This window comes from Hyperoodon ampullatus (assembly GCF_949752795.1).
Source record: "Hyperoodon ampullatus genome assembly, chromosome: 18".
In the NCBI taxonomy this organism is placed as follows: domain Eukaryota; kingdom Metazoa; phylum Chordata; class Mammalia; order Artiodactyla; family Ziphiidae; genus Hyperoodon; species Hyperoodon ampullatus.
Window position 1 is genome coordinate 59,293,881 of NC_136931.1, and position 15,391 is coordinate 59,309,271.

General features: G+C 44.2%; 1 protein-coding gene across 1 annotated transcript in view; it reads right to left on the reverse strand.

The window, feature by feature from the left end:
• Positions 1 to 941: 941 nt before the first annotated feature.
• GP6 (glycoprotein VI platelet) overlaps positions 942 to 15,391 on the reverse strand; it is a gene marked incomplete at both ends in the record, with an annotated part of 36,659 nt that continues 22,209 nt past the window's right edge. The window contains 9 exon segments of the mRNA XM_079724147.1: positions 942 to 995; positions 999 to 1,162; positions 2,033 to 2,083; positions 3,242 to 3,301; positions 4,438 to 4,491; positions 6,831 to 7,115; positions 11,199 to 11,456; positions 11,572 to 11,607; positions 15,301 to 15,389. Of these exon segments, the coding sequence (XP_079580273.1) occupies positions 942 to 995; positions 999 to 1,162; positions 2,033 to 2,083; positions 3,242 to 3,301; positions 4,438 to 4,491; positions 6,831 to 7,115; positions 11,199 to 11,456; positions 11,572 to 11,607; positions 15,301 to 15,389 (1,051 nt within the window).

Genomic DNA, 15,391 nt, shown 5'->3' on the forward strand with positions numbered 1-15,391 from the left:
CTTCTTTAACAGTAGAAAGAGGTGACATCCTGCTGCACACCAGGATTCATCAGACATTAGGGGGACCTTGTAGCCTTGGCTGATATATAAGTGACAGATATAGCTGTGTGATTTTAATCCAATGTTTATTATAGTTATTCTCAGTGAGACGTTTGGTCTGATACACCTGTGATAGCTAGAAGTGGGAGTTCCTGAGGGAGATTTTAAATTTCTGATTTTATTTCTTTGGTTTCCCTAGAAGTATTTACATTTTGCTTTATTACAAGAGTCTGCTTTTTTTCCAGCTTTATTGTGATATAATTGACAAATAGAAATTTTATATATTTAAGGTGTACAGTGTGATATTTTGTTATACATTTACATTGTAAAATGATCACCACCAACAAGCTAACATATCCATCACCTCACATAGTGTGTGTGTGTGTGTGTGTGTACTGTGCTGTACACCAGAAACTAACACAACATTGTACATCAACTATACTCCAGTTAAAAAGAAAAGAAAAAAAAATAGCACAGGGTGGGCACAGGAGAAACGTGGGAGAGTTTTGTGCAAAGGATACAACAGGTCAGCTGTGAGAGGGGGGAATATTAGAAGTCAATCTGGAACTCATATTAGGGAAGGTTGAAGAAAGAGATAAGTGTGATGGGCCAATTAAGGTGCCACAAGGTCCCCAATGAGCAAGCTATCAGTGAGGAGACTATAGCATCCACTAGAGTCCTTCCATCCCCAACAAAGAGAGTCCTGGGACATAGAGCCAAACAGACACTGACTCAACAGCTCCTTGATGGGGCACCAAGAACAACCCCCCCACCGCCCTCCTTTTCCACAGCTGTAGCCTCTGTCGTTTTACTCTCACACTCCTCCACACTAAGTCCCCTCCCCACTCCCAGTACCTATCTCTTAGATACAACCAAGCCTTGGGATTCTAATGATGGTATCCTCAGTTACGATCATCTGGTCGACCCCCATCCTGACAACTGTGTGACTTCGGGGTCTAAGGGAGGGGTGGGAGCGGCCTGTGGACAGCTCTGACCCGATGCATCAGGGGTTTCTTTCGGCTGTGCCAATCTTCTGCCAGAAGCCCCACCAGGAGTATTAGAATCACAGCCCCAAGGCATATCCGGATCAGATTGCTCTTAGTGTAATACTGGAAGGCAAGACCTGGAGGAACAAGAGAGACAGAAGCTGATGATAAAAGCCCATCTCCACAGGGGGCCCAAGTTCGATCCCCAGTCAGGGAACTAAGATCCCACATGCCGTGGGGCAACTAAGCCCAAGTGTCACGACTACAGAGCCCACGCGCCCTGGAGCCCGAGTGACACAACTAGAGAGAGAAGCCCTGCACACCACAACTAGAGAGAAGCCCTCGCACCACAATGAAAGAACCCGCATGCCTCAACAAAGATCCCGCGTGCCGCAGGTAAGACCTGACACAACCAAAAAAAAAAGAAAGAAAATAAATAAGTAAATAACCAATTTTTTATAAAAGACCTCACATGCAGCACGGTGCAGCCAAACAAACAAAAAAAGCCCATCTCCAGGACCCACATACATACTGGGTTTCTCATAGCCGTATCCCTCATCTGAGACTCTATTACTCCCGGCTAGCTAGATGACAATCTCCTTTCTAGAAGGTTCCTCTCCTCCTCACCAAGGGTTAGGATCAGATAAGCCCAATTGTCTAAGCATCACCTCTTCCATACACCCCCTCACAGGCCTCTGATACAGCCTCACCCCACACGCAGACACTACCTGGTTATTTGGCTAATTGTGGAAGAAGAGACTGATGTAATGGAAGGGGAGAGAGATGACATTTATCTTTCTTTCTCTGACCTTTGAGAAGGTCACCTTCACACCTGATCCCTGCCCACTTCGGAGCTCCACACACTAACAGCCCCCCTCCACCTCATACTTTACACACAAGAACCCAAGATCACAGAGCTGCAGCTTCTGTGTAGGGAAAGCAGCCAGCTTTGGGTAAAGACATGGGACGGGGAAAGGAAGTTGGTCCAGAGAAGGACACTTGCTCACCAGTTGGAGGGTCTGACTCCTTTGGAAGGATGGTGATATTCCTAGAAGTTTCTGGGAATCAAAAAGGATACGTGTAAAGGGGTGGAACCATCTCTCCTACCCCTGTTTCTACCGCTATCCTGAACACATGCACTTGAGCTGGAATTCCAGGGTTATAAGAAGAGCATGAACTGTAGAGTCAGGGTGTTCCAATTTGAACCCCAGACCCATCACTTATTAGATGCAGGGTCTCGGGCAAATGACTTCACATGTATGAGTCAGTTTTCCTATCTGTCCTGAGAGTGACTGGGAACCCAGAAAGGTTTTGAACAGAGGGTGAGGAGGAATCTCATCAGGGTCTTAGAAGGACCCTGCTGGCATCAGGAACCTAAAAAAAGCTAGAGTTGTGTGGACGCAGTGGAGATATCTAACCTCTCCTCTGGGGATCTCTCAAAGGTTTTCCATTTTGGGGGAAATGGAGACTTTTTTCTGGGGAAGCCAAGGGCAAAGAGAATGGCAGCATAAAGGAAGTATATGTGCATTGGACTGGAGGAATAAGAAAAATGTACTGTGTCCAGGTAACTATGATCTATTTGGGGCTGAAGCACGGGCTGTGCCTGGAAGCAATGGGAACAAGATTACACACATGGATCAGAGCCAAGTCAGAAGAGCAATGTGTAGGGATGAGCAATGGTCTCCCCACGATAGCCTTGGTGCCACCATCTTGGAAACAGCCACATTACCCAGAACACTCTTCTGCCCCCAAGCTCAGAGCCCGTCTCCATCCCACCCTCATCTTCAAACCAAGGGCTTTCCTGGGAAGAATCAGGTGGTTTTGAGAAGCAGATTAAAAGCCTACAGCCTGACACAGACGTAGCGAACAAATGTATGGAGGCCAAGGTGGGAAGGGGGGAGTGGGATGAATTGGGAGAAGGGGATTGATATATATACACTATTGATACTATGTATAAAATAGAGAACTAATGAGAACCTACTGTAGAGCACAGGGAACTCTACTCAATGCTCTGTGGTGACCTAAATGGGAAGGAAATCCAAAAAAGAGGGGATTATATGTATATGTATATCTGATTCACTTTTCTGTACAGTAGAAACATTGTAAAATTTTTAAAAATTAAAAAAAAAAAAAAAAAAGCCTACAGCCTGAGACGATGGAAGAGAGCCCAATCCTCCGACTCCTTTCTGTTGAGCTCTGGGTGCCCGGATACTCACCAGTGGTGGAAACTTCGTTCACGAGTGAGTGGTTCAGTTTCTTGGAGGCTTCTGAGAATTCTAAGCAAGAGGATTATAAGGAATTGGGTAATGTCAGGTTTGCCCAGTAAGTCCCTTCTCTCCATACCCCTTCTGAGATATCCAGTCTCCTTGGAACCCATTTCTCTAACACACACTGCCCAGACACACAGGAAAGACAAACTCAAAAAGCCCAAAATAGACTGCCTTCTACTTCTGAGTGGCTTAATAAGGAATGAGGTGTCAGGTGTCATTTCGAGATGTCACAGCCTAGCGTACTATTTCTTTCTTTCTTTTTTTAAAATTTATTTTATTTATTTATTTTGGGCTGCACTGGGTCTTTGTTGCTATGTGCGGGCTTACTCTAGTTGCGGCGAGCGGGGACTACCCTTCATTGCAGTGCAGGGCTTCTCATAGCGGTGGCTTCTCTTGTTGTGGAGCATGGGCTCTAGAGCGCAGGCTCAGTAGTTGTGGCACACGGGCTTAGTTGCTCCGCGGCATGCGGGATCTTCCCGGACCAGGGTTCGAACCCATGTTCCCTGCATTGGCAGGTGGATTCTTAACCACTGCGCCACCAGGGAAGACCTAGAGTACTATTTCTTAAGACACAGGCTGACATCCGATACCGCCGGAAGCAGCTGAGATGCCATGAAAATTGGGAAGACCATGGCTCACACAAAAGGTAGTGCAGTGGTTCTCAAAGTAGCATCCCCAGACCAGCAGCATCAGCATCCCCTGGGAACTTGAAAATTATTGGACCCCACCCCAGACCCTCTGAATCAGAAACTCTAGGGGTCTAGGAATCTGTCCTTTATAAGCTCTCCAAGTGATTCTCAAGCCCACTACAGTTTGAGAACCACTGATCAATGGAATCAGAGACTCAGAACTGGAGCCCAGGAATCTACAATTTTACAAGCCACTCTGCTTATTCTTCTACAGGTTAGACATCATAAACCATCCCCGAAAGGCTGGAGAGAGGTGGGGATGTGGGACAGGATAGTCATATCTATACATTTATTATACCTTCTTTACAAGCAGAAATAAGGAATTTTAAAAATAAAGCAAATCTGTGAAAGAGGCAAATGAAATAAACTGAGAAATCTAGACAAAGAGGAGAAAGAAAAGGGGGTCCATGTGCCTTATACCACGGAAACCAGAGTGAATCCTCTGGAACTTACCTGTTACAGAGGAAGGTGGTTCTGTAGGCAACCAGCTGGGGGTAAAAGAGGTCCCTGAGAAATCAGAAAAAGAAAAGAGAGAGAATTCTGTGCTTTGTTAGGTATGGATCCTGAGCAAACCCAGTTTCCTCACCTGGAAAATAAAAATAAAGACGCTTCCATCATTGGACTGTCGTGGGTGTTAAATAGCATTTGAAAGGCACACCTAGCACATTCTGGGGCTGATTAATGACACTCCCTGTAGCTGCCTTCCCTGCTTTTCAAACCTCAGTGCTTTCCTTTCTTCGGGATCTCTGTGACCTGCCGTCTTATCTGCCTTCCCTGGGAACAGACCGGGCTCTTGCCTCCTGGGAAGCAGATGAGGAGACAGAAACTATGGGATACATCTGGGGAAAGACAGGCATCCCATGTGGGGAGAAAAGGGAACTGCCTAAGGAATAAAACACAGCCCCGCTTTCCTCTCCCACCACCCTTGCTGCTTGCTTGTGGATTTTTTTTTTTACCTAGACAAATCACAAGGCATTATTCATAGTATTAAAATTTCTTTTTCTTGGGAATTCCCTGGTGGTCCAGAGGTTAGGACTCCATGCTTTCACTGCTGAGAGCGTGGGTTCAATCCCTGGTTGGGGAACTAAGATCCCGCAAGCTGCACAGCATGACCAAAAAAATTTTCTAAATAAATAAAATTTAGGGCTTCCCTGGTGGCGCAGTGGTTAGGAGTCCGCCTGCCGATGCAGGGGACACGGGTTTGTGCCCTGGTCCGGGAAGATCCCACATGCTGCGTAGCGGCTGGGCCCGTGAGCCATGGCTGCTGAGCCTGCGCGTCCAGAGCCTGTGCTCCGCAACGGGAGAGGCCACAACAGTGAGAGGCCCGCGTACCGCAAAAAAAATAACAATAGTAAATAAATAAAAAAAAATTATTTTTCTTAATGTGTATACCCAGAATAATGGCCTCCCAAATATGACAGTATCCTAATCCCCAGAACCAGTGACTATGGTACCTTACATGGCAAAAGGGACTTTGCAGATATGATTAAGAATCTTGGGCTGATTCGCAGCAACATGGATGGATCTAGAGATTGTCATACTGAGTGAAATAAGTCGGACACAGAAAGACAAATATCACAAGATATCGCTCATATTTGGAATCTTAAAAAAAGGGTACAAATGAACTTATTTACAAAACAGAAATAGAGTCACGGATATAGAAAACAAACTTATGGTTACCAGGGGGAAAGCGGGGAGGGATAAATTGGGAGATTGGGATTGATGCGTACACCCTACTATGTATAAAATAGACAACTAATAAGGACCTACTGTATAGCACAGGGAACTCTGCTCAATACTCTGTAATGTATGGGAAAAGAATCTTAAAAAGAGTGGATATACGTATATGTATAACTGAAACTTTTTGCTCTACAGCTGAAACTAACATAACATTGTTAATCAACTATACTCCAATATAAAATTTAAAAAAAAATTTTAAATAAAAATAAGGGATCTCCCTGGTGGTCCAGTGGTTAAGACTCCACACTCCCAATGCAGGGGGCACAGATTCAATCCCTGCTCGGAGAACTAAGATCCCACATGCTGCATGGCCCGGCCTAAAAATAAATTAATTAATTAATAAAATAAAGTAGGGAATTCCCTGGTGGTCCAGGGGTCCGTGCACCCACTGTAGGGGGCACAGGTTTGATCCCTGGTTGGGGAACTAAAGCTCCCACATGCCACTCAGTGCGGCCAAAAAAAAAAAAAAAAAAAAAAGAAAGAAATAAAATTTTAAAAAATAAAAATAAAGTAAATGAAAAGACTGCATATATGTATAACTGATTCATTTTGCCGTGCACCTGAAACTAACACAACATTGTAAATCAACTATACTTCAATAAAACTTTTTTTAAAAAGAATCCTGGGCTGGGGAGATTACCCTGGACTACCTGGGTGGGTCCAATCACAAGGGTCCTTAAAAGCATAAGAGAGAGGCAGGAAGGAGGAAGAGTCAGAGACAGATTAGAAGATGCTATGATGCTGACTTTGATGATGAAGCAATGGACCATGGAAGCCAAGAGATGTAGGCACCTCTAGAAGCTGGAAAAGGCACCAGAAACCTCTCCTTGAGCCTCCAGTTAGCCTTGGCTGACACCTTTGTTTTATCCCCGCAGGACCCCTTTTTGACTTCTAACCTCCAGAACTGTAAGGTAATAAATTTGTGATTTTTTAAACCCGTGAATTCATGGTGAATTGTTACAGCAGCACTCAGACACTCATACACCCTCCAAAGCCTCTGTCTTCTCCTGCCCTCCCACTTTCTTCATGCCTCTTGGTCCCTCCCCTTGGAGCTTCCACCAGGGCCTGTGAAGGCTGGGAGAAAAGGTTTGGTCTGCACCCCTAACCTGTGACCACGAGCTCCAGGGGGTCGCTGGGGGCCGACCACAGGTATGGAGATCTGCTGGAAAAGCTGTAGCATCGGTAGGTCCCGCTGTGGGCAGCAGTCACCGTGGTGATGGGAAAATCAGCCTGGTACCACCTGTCAGGTGTCTTGTAGGGCCCAGTGTCCCCCTCCTTGTACAGAGCAAATTGGTCAAAACTATACTGGCTCTGACACCGTAGAGTTACGTCCACTCCTGGGGCCACTGCCGTGCTGGGCTGGGCTGAGAGCGAGGGCTTGGTGAAAACGCCTGGGAGAGAAGAAAACTCTGGTATTAAAGATGGTGGCCCCTGTGGAAAACAGTGTGGAGGTTCCTTAGAAAACTAAAAATAGAATTACCATATGATCCAGCAATCCCATGCCTGGGCATATAGCCGGACAAAACTCTAATTCAAAAAGATACATGCACCCCTATGTTCACAGCAGCATTACTCACAATAGCCAAAGCATGGAAACAACCTAAATGTCCATCAACAGATGAATGGATAAAGAAGATGTGGTACATATATACAATGGAGTACTACTCAGCCATAAAAAGGGATGAAATAATGCCATTTGCAGCAACCTGGATGCAACTAGAGATTATCACACTAAGTGAAGTAAGTCAGAAAGAGAAAGACAAATACCATATGATATCACTTATATGTGGAATCTAAAATATGACACAAATGAACATATCTATGAAATAAAAACAGACTCACCGACATAGAGAACAGACTGGTGGTTGCCAAGGGGGAGGGGGTCTAGGGGAGGGATGGAGTGGGAGGTTGGGGTTAGCAAATGTAGCTTTTATATACAGAATGGATAAACAACAAGGTCCTACTCTGTAGCACAGGGAACTGTATTCAATATCCTATGATAAACCATGATGGAAAAGAATATTTTAAAAAATAGAATGTATATATATATATATATATATATATATATATATAACCGAATCACTTTGCTGTACAGCAGAAATTAACACAACATTGTAAGCCAACTATACTTCAATTAAAAAAATATTAAAACTGAAAATAAATAAATAAATAAATAAAGATGGTGGCCAGTGTCTCAGCTGTGGGAATGGGAAGGTTCCCCCACCTCTTTCCAGGCTAGGGAACTTTCCAGCTGTATCCAGCCTAGAGAAGCTACTCTTCCCACCACCAGCTCACAAAACGGTAAGGGAGCATGACAGGAGTGACATCACGGTACCCAGGCTCAAATCCTGGTTTTGCAGCTTAGGGGCTGGACGAATCTCCCCCTGTATCTGTGCCTCCATGTTCTCTTCTATGAAATGGGAATGATTGGATGAGACAATATGTATTAAGCATTTAACAGAATACAGAATGCATAGCAAGCACCCAAAATATAATGGTAGTAACAAACTAGCTTAACCTGATATTATACTGTAAGCTTGTATTACAGTATACAATAGTTATATTGTAAACGTATTAGAGTGCCAGATTCCAGGTGCTGTTCCTAGACCATGCCATGTATCATTCACTGAATCCTCACAAAGACCTATGCATTCATCCCTATAAATATTCCCACTTTATACATGAAACTAAAGTACACAATGCTGAATCACTCATCCGAGGTCACAGGATAGTATAAGTGGCAGAGCTGGAATCTGCAATCATGGAGGTTGGCTCCAGGCTGTCTGCTCCTAAAGGCGAACCTATCCTACTATGTAATTTGATATAATTATTGTCATCATGGAGCATCACAAGCCGCGCCTGGAAAGCCATGCTCACAACAGCCAAAGTTGCCTGATAGGGCTTCCCTGGTGGCGTGGTGGTTGAGAGTCCGCCTGCCGATGCAGGGGACATGGGTTCGTGCCCCGGTCCGGGAAGATCCCACATGCCGCAGAGCGGCTGGGCCCGTGAGCCATGGCCGTTGAGCCTGCGCGTCCGGAGCCTGTGCTCCGCAACGGGAGAGGCCACAACAGTGAGGGGCCCGCGTACCGCAAAAAAAAAAAAAAAAAAAGTTGTCTGATAATTATGGCTCATTCATTCATTCAACAATTTTTTCCTCTGAGCAACTATTATGTATTCGTCTCTAGAAATAAAAATCCCATCAGGAAGAAAGAATAGCCAACAACTAATAGATAAGTAGGGCTTCCCCGGTGGCGCAATGGTTAAGAATCCGCCTGCCAATGCAGGAGACACGGGTTCCAGCCCTGGTCCGGGAAGATCCCACATGCCACAGAGCAACTAAGCCTGTGCACCACAACTACTGAGCCTGAGCTCTAGAGCCGACGAGCCACAACTACTGAGCCCACGTGCCACAACTACTGAAGCCCGCACGCCTAGAGCCCGTGCTCCGCAACAAGAGAAGCCACCGCAATGAGAAGTCTGCACACTGCGACGAAGAGTAGCCCCCGCTCGCCGCAACTAGAGAAAGCCCGCGCGCAGCAACGAAGACCCAGTATAGCCAAAAATAAATAAATAAAAATAAATTAAGAAAAAAATAGATAAGTAAATGTGTGGCATACCAGATAATGATGAATGCCCTTTTAAATCGAGATGGAATTTTAAGTAGGGTGGTGAGGGAAATAATGAGAAGATAGTATTTGATGGGGGACTTCCCTGGCGGTGCAGTGGTTAAGACTCTGCACTTCCAGTGCAAGGGCGCAAGTTTGATCCCTGGTGGGGGAGCTAAGATCCCCCATGCTGTGTGGTGAGGCCAATAAATAAACAAATAAATAAGCTATCTTCTTTTAAAAATAAAATTTAAAAAAAGATAGGGCTTCCCTGGTGGCGCAGTGGTTGAGAGTCTGCCTGCCGATGCGGGGGACACAGGTTCGAGCCCCGGTCTGGGAGGATCCCACATGCCGCGGAGCAGCTGGGCCCGTGAGCCATGGCCACTGAGCCTGCATGTCCGGAGCCTGTGCTCCACAACAGGAGAGGCCACAACAGTGAAAGGCCCGCATACCGCAAAAAAAAAAAAAAAGATAGTAGGGCTTCCCTGGTGGCGCAGTGGTTGAGAGTCTGCCTGCCAATGCAGGGGAAACGGGTTCGCGACCCGGTCCGGGAAGATCCCACATGCCGCGGGGCAGCTGGGCCCGTGAGCCATGGTCGCTGAGCCTGCGCGTCCGGAGCCTGTGCTCCACCTGTGCTCCGCAACGGGAGTAAAAAAAATCATTTTTTACTGCAAAAAAAAAAAAAGATAGTATTTGAGTCAGCCCCCAAGGCACACTGGTGGACCACTGTACCTCAAGTAGTCAGGAGTTAGGGTGAGGCAAGCTAGGCACTCTCTTTGGATGAAAAAAAAAAAAAAACCCTTCATAATCAAGATAAATATTATTTTAATGCAAATTTTAAAATAAAAATGAATGCAAACACATTTACAGGGAACAAAATATCAAGATTTTAAACAAAGACAGAATCCAACTGTGCCCAGGGGAGCCATGTTGAAGTCTGAAACATGAACCTACGCTACTGTGTAACTTGCTATTATTACCATCACAGAGCATCCTGATTCACGCCTGGCACGCAGCACTCACAACAGTGAAAGTTGCCTGATAATTGGAGGCAAAAGGCTCAAAACGTTTTTATGGCTTTTTATGGTTCATTTTTTCCACGCTATGAACATAGCTGAAAAAATATTGAAAAGTTTAAAAGTAGATTACTAAAAGTCACTTTATTTTAAGTTTATTTTATTTATACAAAAAATAAACAGGATTCATTTTCATTTTACTCTCCTTGCTTTCATGGAAGCAAACTCAATATTTTTTAAAGCCACTTCAAAAAATAATCATTTAAAAATGCATTAGCTAGAAAAGGATAAGCTGAGAACATTTTATTCCATCAAAAAATAAAAATAAAAAGGCATAAACGTGGGACTTCCCTGGCGGTCCAGTGGTTAGGACTCCGTGCTTCCACTGCAGGGGGCATGGGCTGGATCCCTAGTCAGGGAACTAAGCTCCTGCATGCCACACAGTGCAACCAATAAAGAAATAAAATTTTTTTTCCAATGCAAAAATGTGGCTAGAGGGGTACGCATTTTTCCTCTTGTGTCAGGTTTGGATGTGGCTTGGAATGGCATTCCTGGAATTTGTCTTTACTTAAAATTGCGGTATTGTGTACATCGTGGATGTTTTTGCATTGATTTGGGGTTTTTTTTAAGATATTGCATTAACGTATTACTTATGTTGATTACTGAGTTTTTTGGCACCTAAATTTAGCACTTAAAGCCAATGCCTCGCTTGCCCCACCCTAATCCCAACCCCTCTGGGATTTTGGATTGGGACTTTGGATTTACCGTCATCATAACCCCCCCGTCTGAGCCCAGAACTGAGGACCACGCAGCCTTGCGGCTACAAGTCCAGCCACACCCCACGCCCAGTTACCAGTAGCAACCAGCTCCAGCTGGTTGCTGGGGGGAGACCAGCTGTTCCCGCTCTGATAGGAGCAGCGGTAGCGTCCGACGAAGCGTTTTTCCATGGCTGAGATGGAGAGCTCCGCCTGGTCCAAATACTTCCGGGATATCAGTTCCTCCAGGCGATACAAGTCCGCGCCTGGAGGGCCCTCGCAGCTGATGGTCACCGGCTTCCCCAGGGGCACAAGGGAGCTGGGCCGGGCCTGGAGGGAGGGCTTGGGCAGTGGGCCTGGAAGGGAAGCAGAGCCTAGCAGAGGTCAGCTTCCAACAGAGCCCCCTCCTGGGCTCTCCCACCCCCTCCTGCCCTCTTGCTGGCTGAACCCAGAAGAGGGATCTGGACTCACCTTTCTGAGCCTGTATCACCTGCCCCAGACACAGCCCTGAGGAAAGAAGCAAAAGGTCAATCACCAGGACCTCAGCATGAATCCACACTTCCTGCGTGCTGGGCACGGGGATGAGAAACTTGCATGCATTGGCTTTCTTTTCTTCTTCTTTTTTTAATTGTTATTTTATGTTGGGGGTATAGTTGATTAACAACGTGTTAGTTTCAGGTGTTCGCTTTCTTTTGTCATAATTTTTTTTCAAAGACACACGTGCACGTAATTGAAGTGAAAGAAGCCAGCCATAAAAGGCCATGATTGTATGATTCCATTTATATGAAACATCCAGAGTGGATCAATCTGTCCAGAGACAGTAGATGTGGGGGTGGCGGGTACCGGGAGGAGGGGGGATTGGGGAGTGATTGTAACGGGTATGAGATTTCCTTTTGGAGTGGTGAAAAGGCCTTGGAACTAGAGAGACGTGTTGGTTGCACAACAGTGTGAGTGGACTACATGTCATTAATGGTAAATTTTATGTGAAGTGTATTATTTTACCACAATTTTTAAAAAGCTGAACAGGGATTCCTTGCCGCGCCCCCCACCTCCCTGCGGTACACTTCCCCATTCACACAGCTGGAAGGAGAAGGGAGCTGTGTGCTAGAAGCGGCTCTCACTTTTTTCCAGTTTCATAGAGATGTAATTGACATATAACGTGGTGTACGTGTAACAGTGTTGATTTGAGACATTTTTCTGTTGCAGGATGGTTACCACCATAGTACTAGCTGACACCTCTATCCGGACACATAGTTGCTATTTCTTGTCAGTGGTGAGAACACTGAAGATCTAGTCTCTTAGCAACTTTCAAGTATATATTACAGTATTATTAGCTATAATCACCATGCCATATATTAGATCCCGATGTGGTGTCTTGCATTAAATCATAAGTCAAGAGCTCTCAGGGTGCATTAATACTGGATTCCTCCCTATTTTATGCTTTTGGGTTAAATCAATATTCTCCCTATTTTGTGCTTTTGGGTTAAGTCATTATTATGACTGTGCAAATATTATTCACACCTGAGCATTATAATGTACCTATATACTATTTTTCTATTTATTTTCCCTAGGATCAATAATTGTATGGTTTATTTCCATCCACATAGTGTTCCTTGAACCTATATCTAATTCTTTCCACAATTTTCAATAGCCTTTCCATGTAACTTTACACATCTATCAAACTGCATAATCTATAAATTCCACTTTTTTCCTTGGAGGTGCCTTCCCCCCATTTTCTCTTCTAACTGAATTAATTCTTCTCTAGGTTGAACTGCCCTTTTTCTCTCAAACTAAGACTCTTTTTTTTTTTAACCGTTTTGCTCAGTTAGTAGCATTATCAGTTTAAGTCTCACTAGGGTTGCCAGATTTAGCAAATAAAAACATGGGACTCCCAGTGAAATTTGAATTTCAGGTAAACAACAAATAATATACAGCATATATTGCATAGTAGGTCCCATGAGGTCCACGATCAGGTAGATTCAAACACTAGCAGCATATTTCCGTGGTAAAGAATGTGGAGTTGGTGCAAACATTCCTTAGTTTGTATTCGAGCCATAGCTGTGTGACCTTAAACAATATACTTCATCCTTCTGGGCCTCAGTTTTCTCACCTGTAAAATGGGAATAATAGTAGGCCCTACTTCATCAGGCTGTTATGGGGATTAAATGAGTAAGTGTCCGTTTAAAAACATAGAATAACGTATCTGTAAGTGCGACATGAGTGTCTTAACAGAATGAATAAGTGAATGAGAGGCAGTTTGTGTTCATAGTGTACACTCTTATCCCCAGTAACACCAACTGTTTCCTTCCTTCTTAGCTGCTTGGAGCCTCTGTCCTTTCAGCGATAAAGTTCTTTTGAAGAAATAAGGAAATAATGCACACACGTGCCCAGAATAAAGCTTGATACGGAGAAGGCAGTAAAAACGCATCTGAGCCCACCCCCAGTCCTGTTAAGGGGGACTCTTACTCCAGCCTTATTGAGGTTAATTGACAAGCAGAAAGCTTATGTATCTAAGGTTTACAGCATGATGACTTGTGAAATAATTACCACAATCAAGCTAACTAACACATCCATCCCCTCACGTAATTATCTCTTTTTTTTCTTGGTGAGAAATTTAAATGTACTCTCTTAGCAAATTTCAAGTATATGCTACAGTATTATTAGCTATGGTCATCATTCTGTAATTTGGATCCCCAGAAGTTCTTCATCTGATAGCTGGAAGTCTGTACCCTTTGACCAACATCTACCTCCCCATTTCCCCCACCCCCAGGCATCTACCAATCTACTCTCTGCTTTTGTGGGGTTTTGAGATTCCATGTATAAGTAAGATCCTGCAGTATGTTTTTCTCTATGTGGATTATATCGCTCAGCATAGTACCCTCAAGGTCCGTCCACATTGTCACAAATGGCAGAATTGTTTGCACCAGTACCATGAGGGCTACTGACAAGCTAAATCTGTAATCTAGCCTTGATACCAAATCCACGTTAAACAAAATTAAAAATTAAAACACAACAAGGGGTCTTCCCTGGTGGCGCAGTGGTTGAGAGTCTGCCTGCCGATGCAGGGGACACGGGTTCGTGCCCCGGTCTGGGAGGATCCCACATGCCGCGGAGCGGCTGGGCCCGTGAGCCATGGCCGCTGGGCCTGCGCGTCTGGAGCCTGTGCTCCGCGACGGGAGAGGCCACAGCAGTGAGAGGCCCGCGTACCGAAAAAAAAAAAAAAACACAACAAGGACCAATTGTATAGCACAGGGAACTCTCCTCAATACTCCGTAATGGCCTGTATGTGAAAAGAATCTAAAAAAAGGTGGATATATTTATATGTACAGCTGATTCACTTTGCTGTACGCCTGAAACTAACACAACATTGTAAATCAACTATACCCCAATAAAAATTAACAACAAAAAAAGCGAAGAGCCAAGGAAATGTTTAAATACTGTGGAATAATATTCAGCTATTTAAAAGAATAAATTAAAAACTATACATGTCTACTGCTGTGTCAAAAAGTAAGCTGCAGAATAATGTGTACCATGTGTTCTTATTTTTATAAGAAAAAACTTTATGTATGTATGTGTACACGTTTGTACTAAAAAATTAAGATAAATGTCGAAGGATAAACAAGTATTGGTTACTGTTGGTGAGTTAAGGGGGGCTTAGAACAGAATTCATTGTTTTCTTATATGTCCTCTTACAACTTGTAAAAAGAAGCATAAACTTTTATAAAGAATCTAGTAACAGTTTAATAAAAAATAAAAAGAAACCACACACAACAAGGACCTACTCTATAGCACAGGGAACTATACTCAGTATTTTGTAATAACCTATAAGAAAAAGAATCTGAAAAAGAACATATATATGAGTCACTGTGCTGTACACCTGAAACTAACACCACATTGTGAATCAACTATATTTTAATTAATTAATTAAAATTAAAACAGCATGGAGTAGTGGGAACGTTGCAGCCAACACTGGGAGACCTGTATTTATTTTTTGACACAGCCATGAATAAACTAGAGTAATTCAAACAAACACCATCTCCCTGGGTTCCCAGTTTTCCCACCCAACAAATAAATGAGGTGACCCTTGGTCACCTCCTGCCCTGAAAATTTCCTCTTGCCTCTTGTACTGATGCAATTTTTAAAAAATTCTTTGTCTCATAGCCCACTGCCTATCCCTCAGCATTTTGCAGATTGACTCACCAAGACAGAAAAAGGCAGCCATGGATGGGGACATGGTTTCTCGGCCTGTCCTGAGCTGTATAGCCCAGGAGGGAAGCCCTGGGTGCGGGCT